We start from the raw sequence: 19,464 nt of genomic DNA on the forward strand, positions 1-19,464 counted from the left end.
GTGGGAAGACATCGTTCTGTGTGAAAGACAGGAGACTGATCAAGGCTTTGATCCTCCCGCTTCAACCTCCTGGGAGCTGGGGTTACAGGTGGATACCATCACACTGGGCTCAGACAAGTCTTTTTTTTTTTTAAGTGATTTTGATTTTCTCTTAAGTAGATTTTATATTTGTCCATTCCTTGACCTTATTCTAAATATCTGCCAAGGAAAAATTCATTAGTAATCTGACATTTATCTGTCTGTCTTTTGAAATACAGTAGCCCAGGCTGACCCTAATTCCTATCTCAGCCTCCTGAGTGCTGAGATTACAGGCTTGAACCACCACATCCAGCTTTATAGTTCATTCTTAGTTCATTTTCTACACAAGAGTGGGGACTTTAGTCAAAGCCCGTGACCTACGGTGGCTGGATTCTTTCTTGTGAGCACCCGATAAGTTTTGTTGCGGTTTCTCAATCTTGTCAAGCTTGAACTTCTTTCAGAATGCCATTGTTCAATTGACTTACTGATCTACAGCCAAGAAGACTTAGAATTCCCTCCCACTTCAAGGCCCCCCTCAACCCCAGCTCCCCACTGACACACTTTGTGACAGGCTGTCGGATCCTAAGAGGCAGCCCTTGGTGGGCTTGGAAAAAGGGGCCTAAACAGTGTACTTCCATATAGAGTGAGTTGTTTGTCCTCAGAAACTCAACCCTGGAAGCCTCCGGGGGGGATGAGGGAGGGAATACAGGGAGAGACCCCTAAAATGAAGGGCCAATGGGGGAGGGGTAGTATGGAAACCTAATAGAATAGAAGCTTCCATATACACACACACACACACATATATATATATATACATATACATATATACACACATACATACATATATGTGTGTGTATATGTATATATATACATGTGTATATATATATATATATATATATATATATATATATATATATATATATATATGAAGGCTGTCTAAATGAAAGTACTAAATAATGGAGAGACAGAGACCCAGCTAGCCATGTCCTGTCACCAAATGAAGCTTCCAGTACCAGGACTGGGTTACATCTAATTAAGTTGTTGGCTAAGAGTTCCCATGGGAATCCCCAAACAACCCAGGCTGTTGCCAAGGCCTTAGGCTGCTCTCCACAAACTGACAGTAGGGCCCATTGCTGAGGACAACACCTACAGAACTCACTGAACGTAGAGAAGTCAAGCTGGTGCCTTTGTAGAGACTTTACCCACATGTTCCAGCATCTTTGGTACAAGAAGTTACCCTGTTTATGTTTCTAAGAGAAACCTTTGATTGACTCTACACACACTACCAAAAAAGAAATGGAAACGCCAAGCCAGCCACAAATCCTTTAATCTGCAATGGCGCCCTGCCCACAAGATACACTAGGGCAGTGGTGGCACAGTGCTTAGGGAAGTAACCAACCAACATCTGATTCGACGGAAGGTCCGCTCCACCAGATGGAACCCATCCCGAACAACCTGCTTGGGTGACCACGAACCAGAGACTAGATAACCCAGGGACACAGACTAAAACAAGATACTACTGATTTTCAAAAAAGAATACTTAGCAATAAAAAGTGCTTCTAATGACATTCTCCTATACACATAGATCGTCAGTTCCCTTGTTCAGCCATCATTAAAGAAGTTTTCTCCTGTAGCAGATGGGAACAGATACAAAACCTCACAGACAGACAGACAGACAGACAGACAGACAGACAGACAGACACTATGCAAAGAATGAAAGACCTTGGGACCTCAGCTCTAAATGGGATGTCTCTATCAAACCCCTCCCTGAGGGCTTGGGGAGCCCAGTAAAGAAGACAGAGAGTATTAGAGCGAGAGGGGGTGGCAGACACCAGGGATAGAAGGCCCTTAAATAAATCAACAGGAGCAATGCATACATGAACCCACAGAGGCCGGGGCAGGAAGCACAGGGCCCGCACACGTCTGCACCGGGGCCTCTGCATGTACGTTCGTTCTGGCTTCCAACTTAGTGTTTTTATAGGATTCTCGACTGTGTGAATGAATGGGTCCCTGAATTCTGTGCCTTCTCTCAGCCTCTTCCCTTCTGTTTGTTTATCTTGTCTTAATTCCAATGCGTTAGGTTTTTGTTTTATCTTATTTTGTTATTATCCCTTAGAAGCCTGTTTTCTGAGAGACTGAAAGGGAGTGGATCCGGAAGGGAGGGGAAGCAGGGAGAATACGAGGAGTGGAATGGAAAGGGGGGAATGTAATCTGTATTGTGTAAGAAAAGAAATCTGTTTCAAAATAAAAGGAGGGGGAGCTCAGGGAAAATGGTAGGAGTCGTGGCTGCAGAGACTCTGGGGCAGTAAAGGACACACCACATACTCCAGCCTCCGAAGTGAGATTAACTTCAAGTGAGGCTTTTGAATCCCACCCCCCTTTTGTAAATGAGCCTCAGGAATAGCCTTTAAGATAAGAATAAATAGGGGTTGGGGATTTAGCTCAGTGGTAGAGCACTTGCCTAGCAAGCGCAAGGCCCTGGGTTCGGTCCTCAGCTCCCAAAAAAAAAAAAGGATAAGAATAAATAACATAAAATAAGACAGTCATAAAAATGAGGGGACAAGTCATTCCTAAGCCTTCCTAATGGAGAGTGAAGATCTCTTGTTAAAGGACAGAGTTGTAGGACGTTTCCCCTCAGCCAAAAGGATCCGGTAGTTGCTTTCTGAGGACTAAGAGCAACTTTCTGGGGACTAAGTAAGCCTCTGGAGCCCTCAGCCCAGACCCCTCTCTTGGTAAGGTATAGTACTGAGAGCCAGGGCATCCCAGGAAAGCAGGGTGGACCTGTGGGTTCCTCTAGCCTCTGCAGTCAGCAGGATGGAATGCAGTTCTTGCCTTCCAGGGAAGGGCTTAATACTCTGGGCTTAAGTCAGATTTCTTATCTGTAACCTTGGAAAATACCACCCGCTCCTGAGCACTTTTGATTGATGGTAAGACAGCATGGGAGCGTAACCCATGAGTGGGTTAATGCACAGGTCTGGGTCCCTTCTCTGCCTCACTACAGAGCTGTCATACTGTGGCTCTAAGAGACTGGAGGAGAGCTCAGGTGTCCATCCTGAGCTGGCAGGGGTGTGGCAGGCAGCAACTAATGCTAACCCACAAAGCAAAGCTCACCCCTCTGAGGCCCCTCCCCAGCTTCCTTCGGGATTTGCATCTGTGACCTCTGTCCCCGTGCTTTCCCCAGTGTCCCTTTTAGAGGAGGTGAATAAGGTAAAGACCAAGATGAGCCCTGGGGAGGGAGAGACGACGGGCTCACTCCATCTGGAATGTTTGAAGCGGTTCTGACCTCTCGAATTCTAGCAAAGACACTATTCTAGCAAAGACACTATTGTGTCTTCAGTGTGAAATCAAGGAACTCCAGAAAGGTGGGATGTTCTGGGCGGTGTCTGAGTATACGGTGCATGAGGCTGGGGGAGATTGGAAAGCCCTGTTTACTTAAGGCTCAGTGTACCTGTTAGCCCATGTCCCCACCTCTCTGCCCTCCCTGAATATAAATCCAGAGAGCAGCTAGCTACCGTCATGGGGCATGGGGCGCTGCTGGCCTCCCGCTGTAGGCTGTATCTCACTTGGTATGATGCTGAGTCCAGTCTCTGCCTTCCTCCTGCTGTATAACTAACCAATAACAGGAGTCAATCTGTTTGCAAGATCCGGAAGCGTTGGTGTGGTCCCTGTTACCTGTCCCCTCTGCAGCCTTCCCCAGCATGACACAGTGCACCCACGGTTTGTTTTCCTCCGCCACAGAAAAGACAAAGCAATTGCCCATTGTACACACATGTCTGCATATCAACATATGGTTGGCTGTGCCGGATAGATAATAGACTGTACTTCAGGGCCATAACTGATGTGGCCTGGAGGAGGGAAGAGTGCCTGGATGACAGAGGATTCCCTTTATGTTGTGAGCCTGTGTTCCTATAAGCAGGACACCCCAACTTTCACACTCTTTGATATTTAGGCCAAAGAATGCTTTGCCATGGGGCCTTGTCCCGTGCAGCCTTAGCCAAAAGCACCTCCATCCACCCGTTATTAGAACCGGAAGTGTCTCCAGACATTGTCACACCCCAGCTCGGGTGGAAGGAGCACTGCTCAGCTCAAAACAGTGGCTGTCGCAGGCTGGCTGTCACTTTTCTGTTTCTGTCTAACTGTACCTGCTCTGGTGCTGAGCTTGCAATACACTTAGCAATTTTGAGGTCATCGATGTTAAAAGTGTAACCAGGGACACTGAACTTTGTCCCATCGGTAATGTAAAATTAAACCCATGGTACCGGCGGGTTTCCCTAGACCGTCACTTAAAGTTCTATTTGAGCAAGTAAAACAACATAAAACAACTTTCTTAGAAACTTTCTGGAAAGTTTAACTCTACTCTCCGTCATTATACATTCCCTTTGTCTGTTATTTGACCCGCCTACTCAAAATTTTTAAAGATTGGTTTTGTCTAACAGGGGTATTTTTTTTAGAAGCCATGTTGGTTATGTGTGAATTGCCCATCTTTTTTTTATATTCTCTGTTCTGTGAGTTTATACAATAAGTCTGTAGTAGGAGACAGACGTGGGAGTGAAAATATTTCCCCCTAACCACAGGAAGGGATTTTTACAATGCCTCTTAGAGGCAGATAGCCAGGTACCTCACCCAGCAGGAAACAGGGAACTGTTCCTGCAGTTAGAAAGTAGCTTTATCTGAGATAATCCACTTCGTAAACTTCCTCTCTAAGAAGAGATGATCCAAGGGACGAGCATTTCTTTAAAATACTCAAATGTCCCTATATGGAAGAAAGATCCTTGTCCTAGTTTCCTTTCCCTTTGCCCCGATACAATGCTCTAACAAAAGCAGTTTCAAAGAGAGGGTTTATTCTGCCTCTCAGGTCAAGGTACAGCCCATCAGGGTGGGGAGCTTAAGGCAGGGGGAGCTTGAGGCAGCTGACTCCATCACATCTCTAATCAGAAAGCAGAGAGGGATGAATAAATTTTACCGCTCAACTCTTTCTCCATGTACGTGGTCCAGGAACCCATCTAGGGGATAACACCGCCCGCAGTGGGCATTTCTTGCATTCTCAGTTAACTCAGTCAAGATAATCCACACACACATTCCCAGAGCGCCATCACACAGGTGACTATGTTCTGTCAAGCTGGCAGTCATCACTCACTGTCGTCTCCTTAGGAGAAACGAACTTAAAATTAATAAATAACTTGTGGTTTAAAAATAATAGGCATGCTTGTTCAGTTGCTTTATAGAAGGATGGATTTTGTTAATAGAATTTAGTCCGTTTTATTTATCGAATTACAGCATTTCTATTATTGGTCAGAGAACATTGCATCTGTACAGATATGGAGCCGGACAAAGCTAGAAGATTCCAGGCGGTCTCTGATAATAGTATCCAGAAGATCTAGAGAACAAGACATTGTGCCTTTTACTTAAATAGAAGTATTGAAAAGAAAAATAACTCAGATGGCTTAGGCCTCTGTAGTAAATACGAGAGAACATGGCTGTGTGGTCAGACAGTTATTTTTATCATCAGGGCATAATTTTTAAAGAAACAGAGAAATCAATAGTGTTATAAAAGCCACTTACACTCTGAGCTTGGAGCAACTGCTTTATGCCATGAAATTCCCCTTGCTACTTCCGTTAGTGGCTGAGTAATTCAGTGTGTCTTGAATGTCAACGTTTTTATTACGCAGCTGATGTTGGCTTTGCTGGATTAAATGTCATTTAAAGTGATCAATTGGGAGCTTGTTTGGGGTTACTTTCAAATTTATGAAAGGGGAAAAACGTTGCAATATACAAATGTTCTCGAAGCGTACAAGTACAGCCTGTTCTCGGGCAAGCCCTGTCCCACTTTCGCCATCCAGTGGGTACTTCATACACTCACGTTCTGGAACCCACTTTGAGGCCTCTAAAAAGACCACCTGAAACCCCAGGGCTGGGTGAGCCATTAGCTAAGAAAATAAACCAAGGGACACTGTCTATCTGGGATGTGTCATGATAGTAAAAGAGAAAAGGTGCAATGGAAAATCCCCAAGCAGACGGGTATGGAGGTCAGGAGAGCCATCCACTCCTAAGTCTGAACTCTGCAGGGGGCCTGGAGCTCCAGGACTGTGCTCACCTCCTGTTAACCTTACAAAGCAGCACGCACTAGAGCCAGGCAGGGAGGTGCTCACCTCTAACCCTGTCACTGGGTAAGTGAAGGCAGGAGGACTTACCAGCCAGCCAGTCAAGCTTCACTAACGGGCGTCAGGTTCAGTGAGAGACCCTGTCTCGAACAATGCAGCGGGTAGCAGTTAAAGAGATGCCCAGCCTTGATTTCTGACTCCCACATGTATGTGTGTTCACACTCACAGGTATACACGCATGACTGTTACCACTCAGGCATGCAGAGCAGGGGCCGTGTGCACACCTCGCTTTCTCTTCACTGGCTAGCATTTTGTGCAAAAGGGCTTGGTGTGGAGTGATGTTTCTCAGCCCGGTGAGAATGCAGAGAACCCAAGCGTGACTGCCATTTGATCGTGGCACCACAGCTGGACAAGAGAATCACAGCTCAGTTCTTGTCTTAGTCCATCCAGGCTGCTGAAACAAAACGCCGTAAGGCACCCTACCCAAGCAGTGGAGATTAGCCAAATGTTGTGGTGCACGCCTGTCATCTCAGCACTTGGAGAGTGAAGACAGGAACATCAGCACCACGCGTTTGAGGCCGGCCTGGGCTACATTCTGAAACTCTTGTCTATAAAACAGGAAGTACAAGAGAAAAGTGAGGGAAGAGCGGAAGGAAGGGGAAAAGCAAGTAGGGAGGAAATGTCACCCCCACTTCTAGAGACTCCAGGGTTGTGGGGAAGAGCACTAGTGTACAGTTGAGGTCTGCCGATGGATGTGCCCTCGTTCATAGGTAGCCTCTTCTTGCTGTGTCCTCATAGATATGTTAGGGAGCTCTTGCAGATGCCTTTTATAAAGGCACTCACCGGGGCTGGGACGTCGGTTAGGAGCACTTGCTGTTCTTGCAAAGACACCAAGTTTAATTCCCAGCACCCACATGACAGCGCACAACTATCTGCACCTCTGGTTCTGGGGAATCCAGCGCCCTCTTCTGGTCTCCATGGGATCCTGCATGCATGTGGTACTCATTAATCACACTGGTATACACGCATACATGTAAATACAGAAGCATTCAGGGAGCATCTGGAAAGACCACTTAAGACACTTAAGCCAGGGGTCAGTCCAGCATCTGCTATACCCAGAAGGTGCACATCTGCCTCTGCTTACCTACTGTTCTGGGCTGGAGGGTAAACCAGGTACCTTTACAGCACAGACCCAGAAGCCAGAGATTCCCAGCTAAAACTCTGGGCTGAGCCCAGCACAGGAGGACACGAAATCATCTTACAGATGTTTGCTGTCTGACCCCATAACCCGATATCAGGTCTCCAAATGAGAAATGATATTCTTGCACAAAAGTTCCCTTCCACCATGATTCCATTATGATAAAGCAACTTGAAAGACCTCCAAAGGATGATTTGATGAGAACATCTGTATTTTTTTAAATGCTAGCCACAGTCCCCACAGTCCACGTCACCAAGCCACATAGTTTTTAATTTCCCATCACTTTTCATTTATTGCTGTCTTTTTTTAGCCCCTGTCTTCCTCTAACCATTCAGCATCTCCAACCATCTGCAAGATCATCTCTAAACTCTAGTCTTTGGACTTCTTACCATACCGTTCTCACTGGGACTACAAGATTTTCTTTCTGGCCTCGGGGAGTGAGTCAGTTAAGTGTTTGCACGAGTTCCTGAGAGCCACCCCCCAGCATTCACAGTAAGGCGGTGTGTATCTGTGAACCCTTGTGAGCACAGTTCTGGGGAGACAGAGACAGGGGAATACCTGGAACTTGAGGGCCAGCCAGTCTAGATTCTTGTTTATTGAGAGACTGTATCTCTAAGTAAATAAGAAATAGGTGAAGGGAGTGGAGAGGTAGCTCAGGAGGTCAGCGCTTGCTACGCAGACAAGACGACCACAAGCAGGTGTGTAAAAGTCAGGTTAAATGCCATGTAAGGTGGCAGTGCCTGGCTGTAACCCCGGAATCGGGGATGGTGGTAGATATAGATGGATCCTTGAACTTGCTAGCCTGCCAGCCCAGCAAAAATGGTGAACTACAGGTTCAGTGGGAGACCCTGACTCAAGACAGTAAGATAGGTAAAGGGTGATACGTGTCTGCTCTAGCTTTTTTAATGTAATGGATCTCTCTCTATCTCTCTGTCTCTCTCATCTCTCTCTGTCTCTCTTGTCTCTGTCTCTCTTGTCTCTATCTCCTTGTCTCTATCTCTTCTCTGTCTCTGTCTCTTTGTCTCTCTCTCTCTCTCACACACACACACACAGAGACATACACACACAGACACACACACATACACACACACCTACATACATACACACACACATACACACATATATACACATACACACACAGACACACACACACCTACACACAGACATATATATATATACACTCATACACACACACCTACATACATACACACACATACACATACACACATATATACACATACACATACACACACACACACACACACGCCTATTTATTCATCTGCAGGTACAGCTTGGTGCCTCATCCTTCAGATTGGGTGGTTCAACTTCAAGTTTTGTCATGACTTTGAACAAGTCTTCTCCTTGGTCCTCGTATAGAGGGATGGCCTTGGTCAGTACCGAGCCTCCCTGGGTCAAAGGTCAGCAGGAGCTCACAGGCTGTCTGTCTGGACCCATTTCATCTGTGAAATGACGAAATGAGACAGTCAGAACCAGGCCCAAGCTGTGGTCACAATCCTTTTGTCTGAGTCTTGTGACTGCCTCCACAGAAACATTCTCAGTAGCCCTGTCCTCTCTCCTCTGCAGACTGTAGACTGCTTTGGGATTACGTCTACCAGTTGCTCTCTGACAGCCGGTACGAAAACTTCATCCGATGGGAGGACAAGGAATCCAAAATATTCCGGATAGTGGATCCCAACGGACTGGCTCGACTCTGGGGAAACCATAAGGTAAAACAGCCAAATATTTGTTGGGGAAACTGGTGCCAGAATAGTCTTCGTCCTTGACTGGAGGACGATTGATGGTCTTTCTGCCTCCAAAATCTGCCCAGGATTCTTTGGTTTCTCCTCACCGGGCAAACAATTAGGTAGCTGCGAAGGAAGGAAATAATTAAAGGTGCCTTTTTTTCCATGCGTTACCTCTGTCTGGGGCCCATTAACTCAGCAGAGCTCAGTTCAGTAGCCTGATTATAACTGTTTCCCTCTGGCCACTCCCCTTGACCTGGATCTGCCACCCCTGTTGTCCTTAAGTACTGAGGAACAGAGAAGTAGTGAGAGCTATATGACTCACAGGAGACCTTTGGGAAGTGTTACCTCTGTCCCCACCAGTTGGAAACCCCCCTTTTCACAAAAGTCCATTTCTGCATGGAAAATGCGTTCTGATTATAAAACACATCCCCCCCCTTTACAAGCAAGAGGTGCAAGAAGTCTGCCCCCCCCCCCAGTTTTCCAAAGGAGGAAGAGGAAGTAGAATTCAAAACACAGTCCTTTACAGTAAAGAAGGCGGTTCAAATGTGCAGATATGAAAAGGAGATATTGTGATCCAGGCCAGTTGACATATAAGGAGATCTAGGACCAAGCTGGGGACTCTGAGGAGGCACAGACGAGCCTCAAGCCTCCTTAAGAAGGCAGCCCGAGCCCTTCCTGAGAAAGCCCAGTCAAGGGCCACAGACAAATATGTCAAGGCCCCATAAACAGATGTTTGGGTGCCTAAGTCACCACCTTGTATGCACTTGTCCACCAATAGCAATAGCAGGCTAGAGACAAGTGTATAATAGTCACTGTGCCCCAAAACAAAAATTTTCTGTGAAGGCCTCCCTCCCTCAGGTAGGAAGCAAAGTGCAGTCTCGGGAGAAGGAATGGGGACAGTTGCAGTAGGATGGGTTAGCTTAGTCAGTGCTTCCAGCCCTAACTAGGATGGTTCAGTTTAGGAGAAGACCTTGGCCACAGTGGCTATGCAGGCAGACAGCAGAAAGTCCCTAGAAGGCAGCAGACCGTCAAGGAGGTCGAGTTCCCAGGCTGGTGAGACTGCGTGGGGCGACTCAACATCTTTTATTTCAATAGCTGCCTGGTGCCTTTTCCGAAGTTCATTTCATTGTGTCTTTGTGCTTCCCCCCCCCCCCTCTCTTCCTCCTTTGAACAAACAGAATAGGACAAACATGACCTATGAGAAAATGTCCAGAGCTCTCCGTCACTACTACAAACTAAACATCATCAGGAAGGAGCCCGGACAAAGGCTTTTGTTCAGGTAACACTTCCTCTTTTTCCTTTCCTTCTTTCGGGAGGACATTATTTTCTTTACATAAGAGGGAGGAGGGAGAGTGTCGGGAGCTCTGACATGAGGACCTGAGGCCCAGAGCCATGGCTGCAATTGGATTGGAAAGTTGGTTGGAAACTGGGTGCTGGTTTGTTAGGATTTGAGGGGGGGAAAGATCGTTCTTTTTACTGAAGTTCTGCCCTGTATGAAAGCCAAGCTAAATGCGGGTCTGACTCATCTTTAAAATAACACAGTTGTCAAATAGCATTATCTGACACTGATGTCCGGAGCAATCAGAATAACTGATGTCAATAGCAAAGTGAAGGATTAAGCTGGGACTTCCAGGTCACCGAACCTGGAAACCGCTTTGTCAAGCTTCAGGTCCTGGCCCACAGTGAGTCACTGTGTGGGTGTAATTGGTCAACAACAGCCACCTTCTGAATGAAATAGAGAATACAGAATCTTGGAGTTGGACATACCAAATTATATCTCATCAAAGAGTGGCCATTAATTCGTGAAGATTTTTGGTTCGTTTGTGTGTGCGCATGCATGTGGAGGCCAGAGGTCCACCTCTGCTGTCACTTCTCAGGCCCTATCCACACTGATTTTTGAGAGAGCTCTCACTGGCTCAGGGCCGACTAAGAAGCTCCAGGGACCTGCCTGTCCCCACCTCCCAGCAACTGGGATCGCAAAGCAAGTGCCACTTCATCCCCTCCTGTGTGGGTGGGAACTCGTGCCCTCACGGCAAGCGCTTTACCGACTGAGCCCCTCGGACTGTGCGTCTCACAAACACGTCACAGGCACAGAGGTAGGGAGCCCCTCCCTCCCAGAAGTAGAGAAGGAGGAGGGAATCTACAGAGACAGTGAGGGTGGCACAGGTGGAGCCCTAACACCATCAGTCACTGAAGTGACAGGAGGATGCCAGGTTGTAATTAAGACTTTAGGTTATCGGTTTTGGCAAGTTTAGGTCCAAAAGCGCAACAGCTGGATTTAGAATCACCTACGCAACGGTGGGAAAATGTCACTGTGTATGAGCAACTGCGATGGTTATGCTCATTAGGAGGGCACAGAAGCCACACGTTAGCACTGAGATAGAGCGGTAATGTAGGACCAGTCACAGTCACGCTGACCCTCAAGAGGAACAGAAAACGCGTGAAGACATGGCAGTGGGATAAATAAAGACAGATGAGCCCCTCCCTGCCTCCGGCTCTCTTCGCATCTTCTCTTCACCCCAAACTTCCAGCTCCCCATTCTTTCATCCTGCGTCCCACTACCCTCCACATTGTTTGTCACCTCTGTCCCCAGTCTTAAATCTGACCATGAAACCCCTCATGGAATTTCATAAAGAGTTTGCGTGATGTGCCCGCTAAAAATATCGCATTAGTGCTCCAGATGTGATTCCTGCAAGGCAGGCCTTCATAGCTGAGAAATTCTACCTGGAAAGTTGACCACCATTGTCCAAAGGAATCTTGAAGGTGGGCTCATATTTGAGTCTCTCTATATCCAAGTCAGTTCCTGGGCTGTACCGTCTTCCGGCTCGGCAGCACTGTCCCCGACTAGTTCTGTGCCAGAGGCCTGAAACCTGGCAGTGTGTTTGCCACGGTTTGTAACCAGCAGTCTGGAGTTGAAGTCTGTGACCAGCCCTTCCGTGGAACATGTATCACGGATGTGTACATCCCTTACTTTCTCACATACACACACCCTCAAGGCTGCCTCAGGTTGGCTGTCCTCCATGAAGCAGCCGCTCACTCACACTCAGGCCCTCTCCCACCATCTCCCGGGTACCCTTTGTCTCAAGCACAGCATAACGTTCATCTTTCTTAGTATGTGTGGAGCTGGTGAGACAGCTAAGCCGCTGAGAGTGACTGTTGCTTTTGCAGAAGTCCACGTTCAGTTCCCGGCAGCTACACGATGGCTCACAACCATCTGTAACTCCAGCGCCAGGGTATCCGATGCCCTCTTCTGGCCTCTTCGGGCTCCTGCATGCTCATGGCGCACAAATACACGCAGAAGTATAGAGTCTTTAAAACGTCTTCTGCAATTGTGACTAGTGTAGTTTAGTAATATGTGTCAGGTCTTCCTGCCACAACCAGATCATAAGCTCTTAGGAGGTAAGGCCTCTGATTTATTTAATTTTGTATATATTTTAGGGAGGATTTCAGTAAACGTTTCATGAAATTCCATGAAAGTATGGGATTTCAAGCTTACCATGGCAAAGTATAGACGGAAGGCGGGGGTCAGTTTTGACCCAGGAGGAGCTTTAGTGATGTTGAGGAAGACGTTTTATTGAGAAGATAGCACTAGAGCATAGACAGAAACTGCTGTGGTGTGGAGATGAGCAGTCATAAGCAGAAAGAAATGTCAGTAGACACACAAGACTGGCCAACATCCAGTGAGAGGCCTTGAGGAAGAGATTAGCCTTTTCCTAGGAAATAAGCATTGGAAGCCAGACTGTACAAAACGGTACTGTGTGTGTGTGTGTGTGTGTGTGTGTGTGTGTGTGTGTGTGTGTGTGTGTGTAAATGGCTAGGTTTGTAATCTAGAGTAGTGACAGGACGTGTGGTAGGTAGACTACAGTGTGGACTCGTGCTGGTAAGCACCTCTTGATGATAAAGCAAAACGCAAGAGAGCACTGGAAGGAGACCAGAAGGTTTCAGGTCAGAACAACGCTGAAAGTTTGCAAAAGAGATGTGAGCCATGGTTTCTGTAAGGGCTGGCAGGCAGGAGCGGTAAACAGAAGTGGGCAGCGGAAAGTAAGTGTTTCTTCGGGAGCTTTGGCAGATGGGCCATAGACTACATCCTGGACTTGGCAGAATGGTGAGAGGAAAGGGGTGATTGAAGGCAGTTCATCGGTATGGACCACAGCACAGGAAAAGAAAAGTACAGACAGAGTTAAGTCTGCAGAAAGTTCATCACCCCATCCAACCACCGCCACCTCACACACCAGGACCTCACTGGACCATCCACCCCGCCCCACCGCCTCCCCCACCCGACTGTCACCCCACTTTTCCTCCACCCCACCCCTTGTCAGGAAATACAAGGCATTTGCAACCAGGCTTCCCACCCTCACATAAAAACCATGGTCAGAACATGTCACTGGTGCTATTGCAAGTGACACACAGTGATCAAGAAGGTGAGACTTGCTCACTTCAGCTACAGAGGAAAGAGGACATGACGTCATTTCTGTCAGTTCAGGTGGGTAAGTGGGAACAAGAGGATTCTTCTTGCTTTTCTAATTTCCAGAAGTTTCCTTCGCTAACCCGCCTGTTGATCAAAAGTAACCACTCAACGTCTAATAGTATCTTTTGAGTTAAATTCAAGTTTCAAATACTAGTCTGGGCTCTCAGATTGGAATAGAAGTAGATGTAGGACTCTTGTGGGTCTCTGTAAAAATCTTAACTCTTGGGGTCGAGGAGAAGTCTCCATGGGCAAGAGTGTTTGCTGTGCAAACGTGAGGACCTGAGTTCAAATCTCCGGCACTTACATAAAAAGTCACGTGAGAATAGGTTCCCAATTTCCATGTAAGTTGCTCTAAGGGTCAGAGTGGAGAGGGAAGACATCTTTGGGAACACAGATTCTTTTGACTCTTTCATTTCCTGCTCCTAAGGTTCATGAAAACCCCGGATGAGATCATGAGTGGCCGGACAGACCGTCTAGAACACCTCGAGTCTCAGGAGCTGGATGAACAAGCGTACCAAGAGGATGAATGTTAAGGGAACCTACCACAGCCTCAGCGGTGGGCTGGCCAAGACGAGACCTGCCCACAGGGACCGCAGGAGGCATGATGGAGCAGGCAAGCTAGGGATGGCTTGAAAGGAAGAGACCCAGGAATAGCAGGAACACTTCTCCTGCAGATCAAGAGGGACCCAGAGCACCTTAGACAAGCCACCCAGCAATGGCAGGGCTGGAATTCTGGCGGAGGGCACAAGCCTGAGACACACGTCATGTTTGCTCCTCCTTCGACTCTCTTGTCTGTAAAGCCTCACCCTCACCCTGCACCTGTTGTTAGTCTCATGGTGTTTCTGGTTTTGTTTTCGTTTCTTTTTTTTTTTAAGAACATGCAGTTTGACTATTCATTGTTCATACAGGGAAGACATCACATGTTGCTTTCCTATGGAAATATATCTATTATATATATTATTAATTTTTTTTTCGTTGTTGCAAATCTCACCAAGTACGACCAGCTCTGCTGGTCAGGAAAAAGAAAACTTGCAGAAGAGATCAGGTTCCTCTTTTTCCTGCCGCATAGATCTGGTTTGTCCTATCCAAGTCAGGTCTTTGATGAGAAAGGAAAACAAAAAAAAAGAGAGAGAGAGAAATAGCTTCCAAAAATGAAAAAGAAGAGTTCTGTCTCCATCTCCCTCCGCCCCCTCACCCTCACCCTCCCCGTCTTCTGTCCCCCCTTCTCTGCCTGCTGTTCTACTTCACAGGCCTCTCAGCAGCACTAGCCTCACTAGCACCTAAACCAAGCATTGACCCGACTGTTCTGGGAGAGTCAGACCTCTTGGGCACCCATCTGAGGGAGGCCAGACACCCCACTAACGCTGCTGTATTCTAGAACAAACAGTGGGAGGATGGGGCATAAGATAGGACAGAGGACGACCACAGGATTTGCAAGAACCTGGCAGTCTGAGATTGTTACGAAAGTACTGCACACTGGGAAAATGTGAGAGGCCCACACAGGCCTGGTAGTCCAGGAGGTAGACAGAGAGCTCTCTGCACTGAGAGTAGGTCATCAAAGCTGTCCCAAGACACCATGGCCTTGTGGGATTGTCACCACCACCACCACCCACACTCCCAAGTCATAGCCGTTTTCTTCTTTGATGGTCCTCACGGAACACGGAACACCTAAGGGAGGATCCTGGAATTTAATCTCAGGCACAGCCGGTATTTGCACAACCAGAGTAGACAGGAAATTCCTCAGATTCATGCTTTTTCCTTTTTTCCTCCTGTCATGGCTGTATTACATATCTGTGGCTCCTTTTCACCTTGATATAAGGTCAGTAGGAACTTCCAAGATGACGGTAATGCCAAGCCTTAGGGTTTTTGATGGCAGAGATTTTTAGATAACTATTTCAGTGGGGTTTTTCCTCTTCTTTCTTTCTTTCTTTCTTTCTTTCTTTCTTTCTCTCTTTCTTTCTCTCTTTCTCTCTCTCTTTCTTTCTTTCTTTCTTTCTTTCTTTCTTTCTTTCTTTCTTTCTTTCTTTCTTTCTTTTTGTTTGTTTTTCAAGACAGGGTTTTTCTGAGCATCCCTGGAACTCACTCTGTGGACCAGGCTAGAGCTCAGAGCTCTACCTGCCTCTGCCTCCCAAGCACTGGGATTAAAGGTGTGCGCCCCCACGCCTGCCTTTTCCTTTTCTAGACATCTAAATGGACTCTTGAAGTCAGCTGTTTTAATACCCAGATAATGAGACCTGTCTTTCAAAACCATCCCTTGTTCTTCCGCACCATAGAGTGAACATCTCCCAGCCCTCCTGGGTATGTCTGTGCTCGACCAGAAGCAGGATACAGGTGAGGCTGACAGACCAGAGCTGCCCTGCCACTATTCCTGAGTGGGGCACTAGGAGTACCTGGGCATGGCTCTCAGGGCCTTACTCACCCGACATCAGCTCACGGACAGACTGTGGTTCATGGACACTGGAATTGAGTTGATTGGCCTTCTTTAGTCTTGCTGCAACTTCCTAGTGCCTCCCCCATCTGCCTTTGAAGAGGTCAGCAACCTTCTGGGTGAGGGGTCTGGTCTTAGTATTCATGGGTAACAATGAGAGACACAGGCTACTTGTTTCTTGAAAGCTCGTCACGGGATACTTTTTTTTTTTTTTTTTGGCTTCTAAAATGACCGGTACCTTATGTCAACTGGGGAGATTAAGCCAAATACTTGTGTTGTATGAGCCACTGGGTTGAAGAGCAAGAGAGAAAGGGTGGGCTTTTTCGTTTTTGTCCTTTGTGTGACTATGAAATGAGAAGCTAGAACACGTCACTCCGGCCACTTTGCCCATGTGTAGAACTCAGTCTCTTTTAACTGCCCAGAGGATCTTCCAGATGAACCTCGGAAGGAAATGCCTCTGTTCCCTAAGGAGTCTTGGATGGCAGCTTCAGCCACTTACGTTAGAAAGGCTCGCTCGTGGCAATCTTTATTTCGCACCCCGTGTTACCGGTAATGATACCTTTGGTTCTCCTAACTGCAGAAGTTCTTGTTTTTTGTTGTTGTTTTTTTTAAGAGGGGAAATATGACCGGCACTATCACCGGAGTGCAATGCTCTCAGGCTGCAAACTCAAAAGGGTTCAGATTTAGCCGAGCAGATCTTGGAGGGAATACCACTAGGAGAGTTCTGGTGGGTTTTTTTGGGTTTTGTTGGTTTTGCTTTTTTTCATCCACTGTGATCTTCCAGTTCAACATTGAGTTAGAGAGGAGACGAGGGACGGAATCTGAAAGCTCCTTTGGTGGCCGTTTTCTGCAGCCCGTGGGTTAGGTCAGGAAAGGAATTTGCAGGGAAGCGTTGCCGTGCGGAGGATGGGCATTAGTACCTAGGTCCTGGAGTCCTCTGTACTGAGTCCTTGACTGGACTGTCTTCAGGTCTCCTTCAGCAGAAAACAGTGGCACTGCTTACATGTCCCCAGCAGCTTCTCTCTGGTCACTTTGATCCACTCGAAGTCAGGGTCGCTGATGCCCCTTATCTCTTTTTTTGGAAAAGAACAAAGCAGGCTTCTTGCCCAGTACATTCAGGGCCCTCTGAGCAGCATCTTTTTACACTAGTACCTTGTCCAGATAAGAATGTCACTCAAGCTGACTTCTAGATGGCTGTGAGGAGTCCCCCGAATGACTGAGTAGCCACTCCATCTTTTCACACCGTTCGGGATCCATCCATAAACACAGCTTGGCACATTCACTGTTATTGGCAGAAGACAACCCGAGAGAGGTCGTGACACTTTCCCAGGGAGCAGAGAGCAAGACACACAGGATCAGGATCCAGCCTCGCAGGCAGGATAAGTGTTCAGAATGCAGCTAGAAATTATCCTGGTTTAAATCCCCGTTCTATCCATCCCCAGCAAAGAAACTAAAGATGCCAAGGGTGGTTCTCACTGCCTGCCCAGTCACTTGGTGCTAGTTAGAGCTGCTGTGCGCTCAGCCTGCTCCTCTTCTGAACAGGAACCTAAATTGGATGGCATAAGAAATCCAGTGGGGCAGGGACACAGAGGGACACCCCGGAACCCTGCCTATCAACAAGGCACACAGGACTAACCCGGTATTCTTTCGGCCCCATCCACGTCAACACTAAACAACTTCAAACCCCCTGACTCTCACCCTCGCAGGTGAGCACTCTTCTGAAGGCTCCTCTTTGTGACTGCAGCCACCTGCAAGCCAGATGAATCTAGAATGAATTTTTGTTGTTGTTGTTTAGTTTCTAATCTCTTGTTTATGAGGTGTGGGGTTTATAAGGGACTGAATCAAATGAATGTAACAAAAAAGAAAAAAAACCAACAAAAAAAATGCCTTTTCTCAGGGCCAGTGAGTTGCAAATAATTTTTAAAGAAGAAACCTATAATTACATCATCTCAATAAATTTTTTATAAAAAAAAAATAAAGTTCCAAGTCTCTGTTTTTAATAATACGGAATGGAGTCAGACAGGCAAGGCACTCTGATGATGTAAATCCTGTCTACTCAATTATGGAATAAAGTGCAGTCCCGGTTTCTCCTGGCAAGAAGCCCCTGTTACCCAGCATTCTGTAGGCAAGCTTTAGACAGGAGGCCCCGGGAAGGTCACAGCGGATCACTCTACTCTGAGCCACTGCCACAGGTGAAAAGTCTGTCTAAAGGAACTCCAGTCAGAGATGCCAAGGATGTACCAGGTCACTAAGCCCTCAGGTGACTCAGGGATTGAGTCACCGTGGTCGAGTCTGCTCCTGCAAGGTAGCGAAGACAGAAACAGGAGGGTACAGCCTGGTCGCCATAGACTATACCCAATGTCTCTGGCACACTGGTCTCTGCCACCAACCAGAGGCCAACTGAAATTTCAAACTCAAACCAGCGTAGCAGACTATGCCGGTGCCCAGCTCTAAACCCAGCATGTGGAAGGTGGAGGTAGAAAAGGACCAGGAGCTCAAGGTCAGCCTCAGCTAATAGCAAGTTTGAAGCCAGCCTGGGTTGCACGAGCTCTTACCTCAAAAAGACAAACTTACAGATCAAGTGTTCACAGTCACCAGAACTGTCTGTTTGCCCTCACGATAGCTAGCGCTTCAGAATGTGTGAAAGGAAACCAATCAGTGCTCTTCAGCAGCCCGGACAGTAGGTTTGGGACCTCGGGGGTATAAAGCTGACTGCAGAGTGTGTTACATTGCTTCTCTCTTCACACAGTCTGGGGGTACCCGGGGCTGGATTGCTAGGTTGGCCTGTATACTCCATATCCTCCGAGTACTCGATCAAGTTTAGGAGACAGTGTCTGGGGAGCCCACATGCCTTCGAAACTGGGATTTCTGACCACTCTCACTTCGAATCACCTGGGAGTTCCTAGCAATGCAGATTGTCAGCTGGGATGGCATAAGCTGAATCAAGTGCTTTGGGGTTGGCACCTCCAGGTCTGTCTCTAGGTCTCTGGCGACGCCTCCGTGTGCTAAGGTTTGGTGGTACTCTCACCGACAGGCTCACTGTGCTACAAAATGCATAGCACCGGAATAAGCGATGGCGGTTGGTTTGCAGCACATGTACCCAGACAGTCATCCCACATGTCTGAACAAACACGGACGGCAGAAGGAGGCCAGGCCAACAGGCAGCCATACAGAGAGCCGGCAGGCTTCATCTAAACCTTAGCGATCAATCTGCTACAAAGACGAGCAGTTTAAAGGACAACCCAGACAGACGACTGACCCTTGCAAATTGCACATCAGTTTACATACTTAGACCCACTTGCCTGCCCGGCCACCCTAATCTAAAAAGAAAGACAGAGCAAGTGCTGTCATCTGTCTTAGAATTACATGGCAGAGCCTGAATGGACATGTGGCCAGGTGTTTGAGGCCTCTCTGAGCGCAAGACTAGATCAGAACTGCCAATCTGGAGATGATTCTTAACTACCTGGGCATCTCGAAAACAGACCTGTGTTTTGTTTTGTTTGTTT

General features: G+C 47.3%; 1 protein-coding gene across 3 annotated transcripts in view; it reads left to right on the forward strand.

Annotated features, from left to right (window-relative positions):
• Etv6 (ETS variant transcription factor 6) overlaps positions 1 to 17,937 on the forward strand; it is a 239,413-nt gene extending 221,476 nt beyond the window's left edge. For 2 of the 3 annotated variants that reach the window (XM_039107692.2, XM_039107693.2), the window contains 3 exons: positions 8,902 to 9,044; positions 10,241 to 10,341; positions 13,958 to 17,937. In XM_039107692.2, coding sequence (XP_038963620.1) covers positions 8,902 to 9,044; positions 10,241 to 10,341; positions 13,958 to 14,063 — 350 coding nt within the window. In that variant the 3' untranslated portion in view covers positions 14,064 to 17,937. The remainder of the gene's footprint in view (positions 1 to 8,901; positions 9,045 to 10,240; positions 10,342 to 13,957) is intronic. The other variant, NM_001037353.1, reaches the window with a different exon arrangement.
• The last annotated feature ends 1,527 nt before the right edge of the window (positions 17,938 to 19,464 follow it).

This window comes from Rattus norvegicus, chromosome 4, assembly GCF_036323735.1.
Source record: "Rattus norvegicus strain BN/NHsdMcwi chromosome 4, GRCr8, whole genome shotgun sequence".
NCBI lineage: Eukaryota > Metazoa > Chordata > Mammalia > Rodentia > Muridae > Rattus > Rattus norvegicus.